The following is a 14,378-nucleotide window of genomic DNA, read 5'->3' on the forward strand; positions in this document are numbered from 1 at the left end:
ATGATATTGAAGAGTATTCGAATAGTCGAATATTCATTGACATCTAAACGGTATCAATACAAAAGTGATGGATTCTCATCTAATTGGTTTATACAGTACTTGACCGTTAACGGTGAATTATTATCACAAACTCGCTGCGAAACAATATACGCGAGAAGAAGAAATCTCTTGCTGTGGCCTTCAATTCGACATTTAGATATATCGACGACGTTCTGTCTATTAAAAATGATAACTTTCATTCATATGTCCATTCGATATATCCCTGTGAGCTCGAAATAAAAGACACCACAAAGTCGTCCACTTCTGCTTCATACTTAGATATTTTATTGAAAGTAGATATAAACGGCAAACTAACAACTCAACTGTATGACCAACGGGATGATTTCAGCTTCTCCATCGTCAACGTCCCATATTTACATGTATGTAACAATATTCCATTATCACCTGCACGTGGTCTATAAATCTCTCAACTGATTCGATACGCAAGAACGTGTACTGATTGAAATATTTGGTTGTGAGTCTATGATCAGAGGCACGCTACTGAAAACAAGTTGATAGTGCGGGATTTCAACAGTCTCGTTAAAGTCTGCATTTCGGATATTCTATGGTCGTTAGAACGATCTAGTTCGTCAATACAACCTCGCATTGGGTCAAATACTGTCTGACGTGTTTCATACCGATTGCTAAACCGTTCGTGGCACACTGATTTTGACTATGGATAACTCCGTTTACCTGATCAAGATATAGGGCTCACAGCGGATGTGATCGGTCAACAGGGAATGTTTACTCCTAGGCACCTGATCCTACCTCTGTTGTGTCCAGGGGTCCGTGTTTGCCTTACTATCTATTTTGTATTGTTTTGGGATTGATGAGATTGATCACTGTTCGTTATCTTCACCTACTGTAAATCAGCTTGTATTAGCGACAACTTTAATTCGCGATTTACCAGGGATAAACTGGTTCGAGACAACAAATTTTCGCGACTTAATTAAATGCAGACGAAATTAAAGAACTGTTTTGCGGCGAGAAATATTCGCCACGACGTTTTCGCGAACCCCACAAAAAGTTTCCCATGCGAATAAAAGTTGGTATACAGTATATATCAATGAAATTTCTCACATGTACGTTTGACAATTTTTGTCTGTTCTCGTGGAATGGAAACAAACAACAAACAGAATGGTTTAATTTGAATTCCTGGATTAATATATATACAATAACGTTTGCGTTTTTAATATTATGTTTGCATTACTTTGTCAAACTACATTGAAAGATTGATAGAAAAGTGCTTTGAAGAATCACTACATTTTACAATTCTTAATAAATCGTGTTTTCTCTGCTCTCTGTTTAAGCTATCCTTTGATTTTATCCACTTATACGGCCACTCCGCATCCAATGGCTGCCAACATTCCCATAATGCTGAGGGCAAAGGCGAAGTGATAATGGAAATTCAAATCGGAATCAGATTTCGAATTCAGCTCGTTGATTTTGTCTGCAAAGACTGCTATCGAAATTAAGATGAAGACCGCTACAAATAGAAACATACACAATACAGTCTGAAGGCAACTGATTGCTTCAGCTGATGATATAAACGATATCGTAATTACTGCCTAGTATAGTAACCGGTTACAAGGAACAGGTAACCGGCATAAACATGTGTATAGTAACCGGTTACAAGTAACAGGTAACCGGCATAAACATGTGTATAGTAACCGGTTACATGGAACAGGTAACCGGCATAAACATGTGTATAGTAACCGATTACAAGTAACAGGTTTCCGATATAAACATGAGTATAGTAACCGATTACAAGTAACAGGTTTCCGATATAAACATGTGTATAGTAACCGGTTACAAGTAACAGGTTTCCGATATAAACATGTGTATAGTAACCGGTTACAAGTAACAGGTTTCCGATATAAACATGTGTATAGTAACCGGTTACAAGTAACAGGTTTCCGATATAAACATATGTATAGTAACCGGTTACAAGGAACAGGTTACCGGCATGAACATGTGTATAGTAACCGATTACAAGTATCTGGTTACCGGTATATAGGAACCGATTACAAGTAACAGGTTACCGGTTTAAACACGTATGTAGTAACCGGTTACAAGTAACAGGTTTGAATAAAAGAATTATTAATATTCTACGAGAAGAAAATGAATATAAGATTTATAAGTCATTTTACAAAAGAGAATCCCCAAAGGAAGACGGTTATATCATGCATTTCAAGGTATGCATGTTTCTTTGTATACATGTATATTCAAGTTGTGTTCCTCCAGGATATTAGAATATGCGATACAGAAATCATGTTTTGTTATACATGTGATAAAAAATATTCATAGATTTCAAATTTACTTTTAAACATTGAATTGCTAGTAATTTTACATATATATTAAATTCGGGGTTATGTTCATGCAGATTATTTTCATATCAGAATATGTTATATGTATGTTGATTGTATGTTGTTCAACGTCCCTCTCGAGAATATCTCACTCATATGGAGACGTCACCATTACCGGTGAAGGGTTGCAAAATTTAGGCCTATCTCGGCGCTTACGGTCTTTGAGCAGGAAGGGATCTTTATCGTGCTACACCTGCTGTGACACGGGGCCTCGGGTTTTGCAGTCTCATCCGAAGGACCGCCCCATTTAATCGGATCCCCACGGGATCAGAATATGTTATAATCTTCCTGATATCATGCATGATTTGGCCAGTAATTCAAAAACATTTTTCTCAATACAAACAACTATTAAGTTGTAAATCCTGCAGTAGCTAGGTGATTACAGGAATATCTAATCATATCTAATCAAGAGATTTACTCATTATGAGGATTGATTTTGATATAAGCAATTATCATAAAAATTCAAATACATTCTGAGATAGAAAATATTCAAAATTCTAAAGCTTCTATCTATATAATAAGAAAAAATATTGGATGTTTTTCGTAAAGACTTTATATTCCCAAAACCAAAACTTCATATGACAAAATATCAGTTAACATCACACAATTTTCTTAAATATCAAACAAAAATTAACATGCCCTACTTGAAATATATCTTACCTCCAGCAAAAGATGCACCTATCGCCACAAAAATAACAGCTTTGCTGTCTTTCAAAACGAAAAGTTTCAGGACTACCATGACGACAGCCAACAACAGTGACAACAAACCCATTATACTCAGCGCCTGGACAGCTTTAAACCAGTCTGTAAAAACGGGTACCGTCGTTTTGTAAGGTATCGTATATCTATAATATGTTGTATTCGAATGAAATACTAGTAGATGCATTAGTATATCTTTACGGTTAATATGCATTTTATAAAACCAAAATAAACGTTCGTTAAGGTAACTTCTTCTATGCATGTATATCAATAATTAAACAGGTATCTATACATGAAGATGAAAAGTGAAGACATCTATACATGAAGATGAAAAGTGAAGACATCTATACATGAAGATGAAAAGTGAAGACATCTATACATGAAGATATATTGTTACCTCCTAGTTTGGCGTGCTTTATGTCATAACACTCGCTTACTTCCATTCTGGAGAAACCCTCAACACACAACTTCCACAAACCAAGGTTAAATTTTAAATTCGTTGTATCTCCAGTGACCCAGTATGGTGATGCCAAGCCGATTATTTGAAATATGACTGCACAAATTGATAACACCATAGTAATACGCAAAACTCTGGAGGCATCCATTGTCCTTAAAATTGAAAAAAAGATATACGATATATATATGAATATTTGATTTTGGTTTCTTTTGCAGTTGCCTTGGTTATTTGTAATTTATTTTCGTAGAAGTCAGAAGGAGTAAAGGGCGAAGATCTTTCATATCAGATTATAGATATGTAGAAAGGAATTTGGAATCGTGTAAAAATGTATATAGGAATTTGGAATCATGTTTATACTTGTATGTACATGTATAGAGGAATTTGAAATTGTGGATATGCTTGTATGTATAAAGTAATTAGGAATCGTGTATATACGTGTATGTATAAAGGAATTAGGAATCGTGTATATACGTGTATCTATAAAGTAATTAGGAATCGTGTATATACGTGAATGTATAAAGTAATTAGGAATCGTGTATATACGTGTATGTATAAAGGAATTAGGAATCGTGTATATACGTGTATGTATAAAGTAATTAGGAATCGTGTATATACGTTTATGTATAAAGGAATTAGGAATCGTGTATATACGTGTATCTATAAAGTAATTAGGAATCGTGTATATACGTGTATGTATAAAGGAATTAGGAATCGTGTATATACGTGTATGTATAAAGTAATTAGGAATCGTGTATATACGTGAATGTATAAAGTAATTAGGAATCGTGTATATACGTTTATGTATAAAGTATTTAGGAATCGTGTATATACGTGTATGTATAAAGTAATTAGGAATCGTGTATATATGTGTATCTATAAAGGAATTAGGAATCGTGTATATACGTGTATGTATAAAGGAATTAGGAATCGTGTATATACGTGTATGTATAAAGTAATTAGGAATCGTGTATATACGTGAATGTATAAAGTAATTAGGAATCGTGTATATACGTTTATGTATAAAGTATTTAGGAATCGTGTATATACGTGTATGTATAAAGTAATTAGGAATCGTGTATATACGTACATTTATAAAGGAATTAGGAATCGTGTCTATACGTACATTTATAAAGGAATTAGGAATCGTGTATATACTTGTACGTATAAAGGAATTTGGAATAATGTACAGGTATATATAACTTTTCACAAATATTGACAATCATTTTATCATATAATATTTACAGGAATATTTTCAGAAAAAAATTGTGATACAACTGTTTATGTACACGAAATGATCTGTATTTTTACCTGTCTATGTATTTTTAACTTTTAGGTCGTCAGATGGGACGTAAAAGCTGACATGAATTAATAAATACGTACACCTTTCTCATCTTATCCGCCATATTTCTCTCAGGTAGCCTAATTTACTCTACCCGTACATGTATATACCCCAAATGTGATTGTCACACCTGAGTGAGTTTTCTAGGTGGACTCGATCAGTGCACATCTCCGATAGTAATATATAGGGAATGCGAAACAAATAAAACCACATTCTAAAACATTATGCTTTGCTCAAATTTACAAAATAATTATTGTATACCAATGCAACATTCCGAAAGTTTAGATATAATTTAGGAAAAAATGCAAAAAAAACCTTTTCTTGCATACTTGCAAGTGCATGCAAGTATTTGCAGTTTCTTATGAAATAAATGCGGAGAAATCATTTGCCAATTACATACTGATAGAATGGAATAAGCAAAGAGCATAAGATATTTTATTTATATCAATTCTTGTTAAATACAGGCCCATGCCATATGCATAATATGTAATGCACATGGCATATTCGCCACACAAAAAAATGTATCAAATACGGACGTCTATTCAACAGGTATCGGAGATGTGCACTTACCGAAAATATTAGATTCTCTTTATTCTGATAAATCCACGAAACAAAATGATAAACTCCATTTGTATCTCGTTAGAACTTTACAACACGTTGTAATTCCATTATACAGACTGCGACACACTTCACCCTTGCCAAATAGGGTGTCTGCAATCAGGGGAGATGTCAGAGTCGAAATTTTTTTTTCCTGTATTGAATGCTTGTCTGGTCGAGGTTTTGCAGTTTATAGAAATCGGGAATCTAATCATATACACTGAGCATCTGGTTGGATATATTGCGTGCTTAATTCAAAATTTATTGATGATCATATACAAATTTGGATATACAAATAAGGGAATAATGATCGAAAATATACATCTGTTTAAAAATGCGGGTTATACATTTGTAATCCATAATAAACAGTTGATTACACAAAGACACAAATAAAAGGAAATGTATAAACAAAAATATAGTTTTATTGTTTCTTTGGGAACCACATAATTATTTACGGTCTCTGCATGTCCATATTCATTGATTGAACAGGAGAGAGAGAGAGAGAGAGAGAGAGAGAGAGAGAGAGAGAGAGAGAGAGAAAGAGAGAGAGAGACTGTCTTACTTCGATGTAAATATATCATTTCACAGAAGGAAAGAAAATTGATCACTGATATAATGGTAAGCTTACAAGCATTAAAAAATTCCAGCTATTTAAAAATTTGTTATTGACAATATATTGAAAACTTACAGGAGTTGATGCTTTTTATTGAATTCATTACAAATTTTTAAAAAATCAGTTTAAAATGTGCATGTAGAAAATACTGACTTTGTATGTTAGAATAACGGAAAAAAGTAAATTGTCAAAAAAGTGGGGAGAGCAGACCAGCCCAGCCTCCCTGCCCACCCCAACCCCCTGTATACGTGCCTGAAACAACAATCAATTCGTGTTGAAAGAAAGGTGCATATCTGCATTTCATTAAATTCCAAAGGAGCTCGAATTTATGTGTTCCCCTATTAATTATTTTGTATGCAAGATTCGTTCCCGAATTTAGAATCATGCTTTCAGTCAGAGCAGAAATGAATTCATTTTGAAGTACATCTAATTTGAATGCAAATGTGGGGTTCCTTCTTTTAATTTCATCAGACTCATTAGAACCCCCTTCCCCAAACTATAGAGCTTTTTTTTTTATTGATATCTAAATCGGCATATGAATCCGGATACAAATTATATAATGTTTTTTTCGTGATCATATAGATATCGATACTAGAAAATGTTTATACTCTTGCCTTTTGCATATCCTACTAATGCATAACAGTAGATTGACACTGTATCATATCAAATAAAACCTCAACACGAATTTTACTGATTTATGAATACTAACATCTTATCGAATATATTTGGATATGAAATTTCGACATACAGCGGTATGTCTATTTTCAGAATATATCCATTGCGCCAGATCTACGAAATGAAAATAATCATTATGGCATGTTACAGAAACGTTAAAACACACATATGCTATAGTCCTGCAATGCATACATGCGATTTTTCTGAATACATGTATTTATGTATTCGTGAATGAAGTTCCTACGCTTAAAACTATCTTGGCCTTTATGCATTTTGCTTTGCGATTTTGGTTTACCATTCCTTACACTGTGTAAATGAAGGAAAACTTGGTAAAGGGTGCAATTCTACACCATACAATTAGTATGCATGCATGTGTTGAAAAACAAAATGTACATTTAATAACCAGACATGTATCGTCATTTTTCATGGGAGGAGAGGAGGGGTGCAACAGGAAGAAAAAAATGGAAAATTGGATTCTTCAAAATTTCTTGCCATTCAAAATAATAATTAAAAAAGATGAACGAAAACAGCAATAAAATAAAACAAAAAACCCAAACAAACCAAGATGTTTTATCCGATGTTCAAAGTCCTAATGTGGGGGTGAAGGGTTAAAAGAGTCTGTTACTTTGACTGCTTCAATAATTTCCCCCTACACTTCATTTTCTTCAATCGTTGGGGGTCGGATGGGGTGGTTAGAATCCTCTACTATGAGTGCCTCACAATATCTTCATTTTCTTAATTGGTGGTGGTGTGTGTCTTCTACTATTATATCAGAACTTTCAAGCTGGGGTCAAGTTTGAGGGGGGGGGGGGTGTTTGTCACCCAATATATTTTTTACTTGCATTACAAAATAACGGCCTCTCACTTCTGTCGGCGCGGGTTCGAAACCCGCTCGCGCCGGTAAGTGAGAAAGTTTCCCAGTTTACTTTCGGAAGGTCGGTGGTCTCTTCCCAGGTACATTGTATCTGGTTTCTCTCTTCCACCAACAAAAACTGGGCGCCACCAGATAACTGATAAATTGTTGAGTGTGGCAGAAAACATAAAAAAGGAAGAACCCCCCCCCCCCCAATGGATATTGTTATCAAAGGTGGGGGACAGACACTCTTGTCCCCTCCCCTTGATTCTGTGTACCTTTGTACTTGACCTTTGTATTTGGGAGAGGGCCTACATAGGATATGCCTGTTGCCCAAATCTGTTGAGTTTCTCAATAAAATATGTTTAAATAAAAAAATAATTCTATGTGCTTGATAACTACGCATATGATAAACTCAATTATTACATTTTGCATTACTACAATTTGCGTCGAGTTCAACGTAGAATGTAATAAAGCAAAATGGCATAAATATATAAGATCTATTGAGCGCCGAATTAGCATAAAATGAAGTAATTGAAAATAACATTATTTAAAGATATGTTTAATTTTTAATTATTGTGTGCTTTAAATGAATCAAATAAATCTGTATTATCAATTAATGAGAGCAATATTGAGTTACTTTTCTCTTATACTGAATTAACGATATCATTTGTCTTAATAACAGCGCGATTATTACAAGATCATCGTTTGAATCTCTCTCTCTCTCTCTCTCTCTCTCTCTCTCTCTCTCTCTCTCTCTCTCTACACTCGTGCAGTGTTGTATATGCAAATTATCTATGCACAAACAATTTATGTACCTAAATGATTTCTTGATTTATAAATCTGCAATACTCTGATAAGTAAATCATACGGTGTAAGGATTCATGCACAATACAGGGTAAATATTCTACAGCTGTGCTACTCAGCTTTGATACTCCCCCCTGATTGAAGATCGGCACGGGCTAAGTGCGTCACAGTCTGTACAATGGACAATGTTGTTTACTGTTGGAATACAAATGGAGTGTATCGTTTTGTTTCATGGATTATGCTAATAAAGGGAGTTTTACTACTACTTTGAGTATTTTCGACAAGGTGTACACGTACATCTTCTGTCCTTTACAGATACTAGTATTACGAGTAGATCTAATCCGAGATTCCTCTGACTCTTACCTCCGCTTTTATATTTGACATGTGCGGGGGAGAGTCAGAGCGGACTCCATATTGAAAAGTGGGAATTCAGCGACACCAGCTGGTGTCGCTGCTTTACCTACCTCTTACAACTTTATTTCGCGGATCTATCTTCCAAGACATGAGAATTCAGTTATCGGAAGATTATTCTACAAATACATCATGATTAATACGATGCTATCGCCGTTTAAACGGCCCTAACACCGACAAATGGAGCATCACTTGAATTAGGTCGCCGCCTCGCCATTTGATTTCTTTGCGCATGACGTCAGCACATGTAAACACAAAATTCCATCGTTTAAACGGCGATAGCATCGTATTAATCATGATGTATTTGTAGAATAATCTTCCGATAACTGAATTCTCACGTCTTGGAAGATAGATCCGCGAAATAAAGTTGTAAGAGGTAGGTAAAGCAGCGACACCAGCTGGTGTCGCTGAATTCCCACTTTTCAATATGGAGTCCGCTCTGACTCTCCCCCGCAGAAGTCACAAAATAAAAGCGGGGTTAAGAGTCAGAGGAATCTCGGATTAGAGTAGATCCAGGTAAATAGTCGTCCGCATTCGATGCTTTTTCATGACAAGCATACATGTACATGACCATGTCTTCTTTATACGTACAGTAGCATTTATGTATTTGCATTTTGCTTGAAGTAAGTGTGAATGGTATAGATTTTATACCCTTTGCTTATTCCATTTCATCAATAGATCTAGTTACGTAATAGATGAAATATTTCTCCGCGTCTTTGTATAGTTTTGACATATTTATTGCAAATGTACGCACATTCACGTAAAGAAAAGGCATTCTATATTTATCCAAAGCTTTTAGAATGATTTACTACTGTACGATATGTTTATTGTAATTTTGAGCACTGCATGGTGTTTCAAAACGTGATTTCATTTCTTCTTGATGTCCTATAAATTAGTATCGGAGATGTACGTATTACCTGTCGAAGCTACCCGCACAGGTAAATCGAAGACACTGATGTGAAGTGAAGCGTAGCAAAGCTCGTCCCCTTATATACCATGCGAACCCTGATACATATAACAATAGAATATCCAACTAATATGGCGGATTAGCAAAGAAATATGGCGGACATATAGAATTATGCTAGGATCACAACCCCCTTGGCTCGTAAGAGATAGTTTTCCTGATTTTTGAGAGAGAAAGAAAGAGTACGCTCACTGAAGGCCGTCAGGGAAATTCAAACACTCACAACCAAATATATTTCTATTAGTTAACCGCCGTAAAATGACTGATATGTTACTAAAACGGAGAAAAGAACTAGCATTTTACAATCAATCAACCGATCGTGCCATGGCCGCGTCAAATCTAAAACGTTAAATTATGTAGTGTCTGCTCCTTCGGCAAACTCTTAGAATTTAGAAGTGAGAGCAACGGGTCTTTCGGATACGACCTTAAAACGGAAGTCTCGTGTCGCGACAGACGTTGGAAAGATATAAAACCATCAATTGTACGACCCTAAGCTCTAAGCATATGTCTAAATTTGTGGTACTTCACCTACAGCTGGTGAAGTCTCGATATGAGTGAAAAATTTCTTGACGAGACGTAAAACAATCAATCAGTCAATACTGTAGATATTTTTAACTTTTATGTAGTATAATTACAGTATACAATATAAACACGCGAACTTAGATGACTGTTATTATAGTATAAAATAATGTAAAGCAAAATTGGATGACTGTAATTACAGTATACAATGTAAAGCGAAATTAGATGACTGTAATTACAGTATACAATAATGTAAAGCGAAATTAGAAGACTGTTATTACAGTATACAATGAAAGGTAAAGATAACGAACAGTGATCAATCTCATAACTCCTATAAGCAATACAAAATAACTAGTTGGGCAAACACGGACCCCTGGGCACACCAGAGGTGGGATCAGGTGCCTGTAAAGCGAAATTAGAAGATCGTAATTATAGTATACAATGTACAGCGAAATTATATAAGTTTAATCAAATTACATTTGTATGTTTGTTATATATGGAAATTTATAAGATCTGATGCATATAATGACATACCCGGTATGTTAAAATTCCCCAAATATGGAAATTGACAAGATCTGCAACAACAATAATTGCCCTGGCTAAAAATGACAATTTTTACTGTAAATATTTACCTGTTTGTGCTGTATTAGCCTGTGCAAGTAATGGATGTATTTCTAGAGGGTACACCTGTGGAAACTGGCAAAAATTGGTTTGGATAGGCGCCTTTGTAACATTAGAATTCGATAAAAATTGATGCAGTTGTCATGCGCAAACTGCTGTCATCAGAGACACGACTAAATGCGGGATTTCCTCCCCCATTAACCTGGGATTGGCTTTCGATGAGAATATCGACTTTTGATTTCGGTATTTTGAAAATTATAAACTTAAGTTGAGAACATGTGCTTCGACAAACGCCTATCGCAAAGAGGCTGGTACCAAGTTCTATTTTCATCGGACGGAAATAGCAGAAAAAATTACAGAACATGTCAATGATTGGTTTGAAATAAAACGAATATTAATTATTATTATCAGGTCAGTTCAATAACTTCCTCGTTGTCTAAGTGTAAGCGTCAAGTAGATTATAGTTTTTATCTTTCTAATGTAAAACTTATACGGTACCAATTTTGATGCACCAGATGCGCATTTCGACAAATAATGTCTCTTCAGTGATGCTCAACCGAAATCTTTGAAATCCGAAATAACTATGAAGTTTTAGAGCTAAATATAGCCAAAACCAGCGTGCCAAAAAAGTGGAGCCAAATTCGTCCAAGGATAAGAGCTATGCATGAGGGAGATAATCCTTAATTTTGAAATGAATTTCTAAATTTTATAACAGCAATTAAATATACATCCGTATTTTCAAGCTAGTAACGAAATACTTAGCTACTGGGCTGTAGAGACCCTCGGGGACTAACAGTCCACCAGCAGAGGCCTCGACCCAGGGGTCATAATGTAAAACTTATACGATATCAATTTTGATGCACCCGATGCGCATTTCGACAACTAATGTCTCTTTAGTGATGCTCAACCGAAATGTTTGAAATCCGAAATAATCTGTATATTATGAATATCATGAAATCGATCAGAAATCATCGTAATTTGTTTAGGGCTTTGCTTCGTTTTAAGCTCTGGTACGATTTTTGAAGGGGGATATTTTTATCCATTGTCCTATTTATGCGCACGCAAGAGCAGGGATTTAATTCCATTGTCATGTTCTTATTCATTTCACTCAAACGAACGTAATTAATTATATTGGTATCACAAACACGTAATTTAATCTGAAAGTGCAGTTTCATAATTACATAAAGAGTTCTTCACTTATACAGTTTGTCCTCCTTTTTATAAAGTAACGCTTTTTAAAAAAAAATCAATCAATCAAAATACACAAGTTAAGCATAGGGGGGGGGGGGAATGATTTATCAGCACTAAAGAGAACTTTCGAATGGCTTTACTAACATGTCACCTGACAGGATGACGCGCTTCACTACAGGTGTAAATAAACACGAACACGTGTTATTAGAACTCTTAATGAACATATTTCTTATCCGAGTGTGGGTTGTTTTTTCGAGACATTCCGGAGTCCAAGCTCGGGAGGGAAGTTTTGTTCTATCTGGATTGTATGCATGTTGTTTAAGGTCTCTCGTGAGAATCTTTCACTCATATGAGTCGATCTGGATGGTCCCCACCGTGTCTATATAATATAATGGATAGAGGTGGCATGTTTTGCTAGATAGACAGACAAAAATTCAGGAAATCAGTAGGACGTTACAAGAAAGGAAATTACAATGAGGACTTTTAATGTAGGATAGAAAGTCACAGGACAAAAACCACAGAAAACAGCCACGGACTAAATGACCATGGACAAAAAGTCACAATTAGACATTTTATGAAAGTGGGGCAAACTGTCACAGGACAAAAAGTCACTGTTTATAAAACAAATATGGAGAATATAAATTTCGAAGAAAGTATGTTCCTTTGATAAAGTTTAAGAAAATATATGTGTGAAATGTTATATTTCTATAAAAAAAAAATGCATCAAACCTTTTTATTAAATTTTAAAACATTCCACATGAGAAGAAAAATTCTCTTTGCTGTGGTCTTCAACTCGACATTTAGATATATCGCCGACGTTCTATCTATTACCGATAATCATTTTCATTCATCTTTCGATTTAATATACTTGTGAACTCGAGATAAAAGACACCAGCGAGTCATCCACATCTGCTTCGTACTGAGATATTTCATTGAAATTAAACATTAACGGCAAACTGACAACTCAACTGTATGACAAACGGGATGATTTCAGCTTCTCCATCGTCAACTTCCCATATTTATGTAGCAATATTCTATTATCACCTGCATATGGTGTTTATATCTCTCAACTGATTCGATAGGCAAGAACTTGTTCTGCGTATGATCAGTTTTTAAATCGAGGCAGGCTACTGACAAACAAGTTGATATTACAGGGATTTCAACAGTTTCGTTTAAAGTCAGTATTTCGCAAATTCTATGGTCGTTATAACGATCTAGTTCGCCAATACAACTTATCATAGTGTGGCAGGGGGATCTTTATATCTAATTGAATTTTCTACATTTTTCAATACTAAGCTGTGCTATATTAATTGAATGAAATCTATTCACAACATTTTATTGGCCAGGTTGGTTGTAGGAATTCACTCACTCTAGCTAACACCAGTTTAATCACTTTTTCTTCTATAAATAAGTTTCGCGGGCTTTTTCACCAGTGCGGGAAATTTGTTTTAGAGGGAGTAGACCTATACATGTAGCTGCCCGTTGTGCCACACCTTAAGGTATATATTTGAAATGTTTATTATTAACTGATTGATAATTATGTACGTTAAACTATTTTTTATCAGTATATTTCTCAACTATGAAATGACAGTTTTTTGATCAAGGACTATAAATTTTGTTACTTTTTGAAGTAAAGTAATAAAGTCGATCATATACATTTCATTGGAATATTTTGACTTCTTTAAAGGGAAATACAAATATGAATTTATGTAATTGTATATTTTGTTGCATATGTAATGTGGTGTGTGATTTGTTAATTTCAGATCTGCCATTGCCTTTAGTTCCTAATAAATTTAATAATAAAACCTACGTCGCTTGGTTATAATAGGGTCAAGTGATGTCTGATGTGTTTTATACCGATTGTTAGACCGTTTTTGGCACACTGATTTCAACTACGAATTACTCCGTTTATAAGATTGAGACAGGACTGACGGTGGGGGTTACTGGTCGACAGGGGATGCTTACGCCTTCTATGCACCTGATCCCACCTCTGGTATATCCAAGTGTCCGTGTTTGCCCAACTGTTTATTGTGTATGCCATCTAGGAGTTATGAGATTGAACACTGTTCATTATCTTCATCTTTCATCATACGTATTGTAAAATATGAATTGAATATTTTAAAAAAAGATTTTATATTGATATCGAATAAAAAAAAAAGCTTTATGATAATTTGGTTTGCAATACAGTATACTACATTAATGATTGTCAAACAAAATCTGAGGACAG

General features: G+C 34.8%; 1 protein-coding gene across 1 annotated transcript; it reads right to left on the bottom strand.

The window, feature by feature from the left end:
• Positions 1-1,167: 1,167 nt before the first annotated feature.
• LOC125683866 (uncharacterized) lies at positions 1,168-11,048 on the bottom strand. Its single transcript, XM_048925363.2, has 4 exons — positions 10,972-11,048; positions 3,502-3,713; positions 3,066-3,209; positions 1,168-1,525 (listed from the first exon to the last, which is right to left on the bottom strand). The coding sequence occupies exons 2-4, from the start codon at positions 3,707-3,709 to the stop codon at positions 1,371-1,373; spliced, it is 507 nt and encodes a 168-aa protein (XP_048781320.1). The 5' UTR covers positions 3,710-3,713; positions 10,972-11,048; the 3' UTR covers positions 1,168-1,370.
• Positions 11,049-14,378: the final 3,330 nt, after the last annotated feature.

Source organism: Ostrea edulis, chromosome 6 (assembly GCF_947568905.1).
Source record: "Ostrea edulis chromosome 6, xbOstEdul1.1, whole genome shotgun sequence".
Classification (NCBI taxonomy): domain Eukaryota; kingdom Metazoa; phylum Mollusca; class Bivalvia; order Ostreida; family Ostreidae; genus Ostrea; species Ostrea edulis.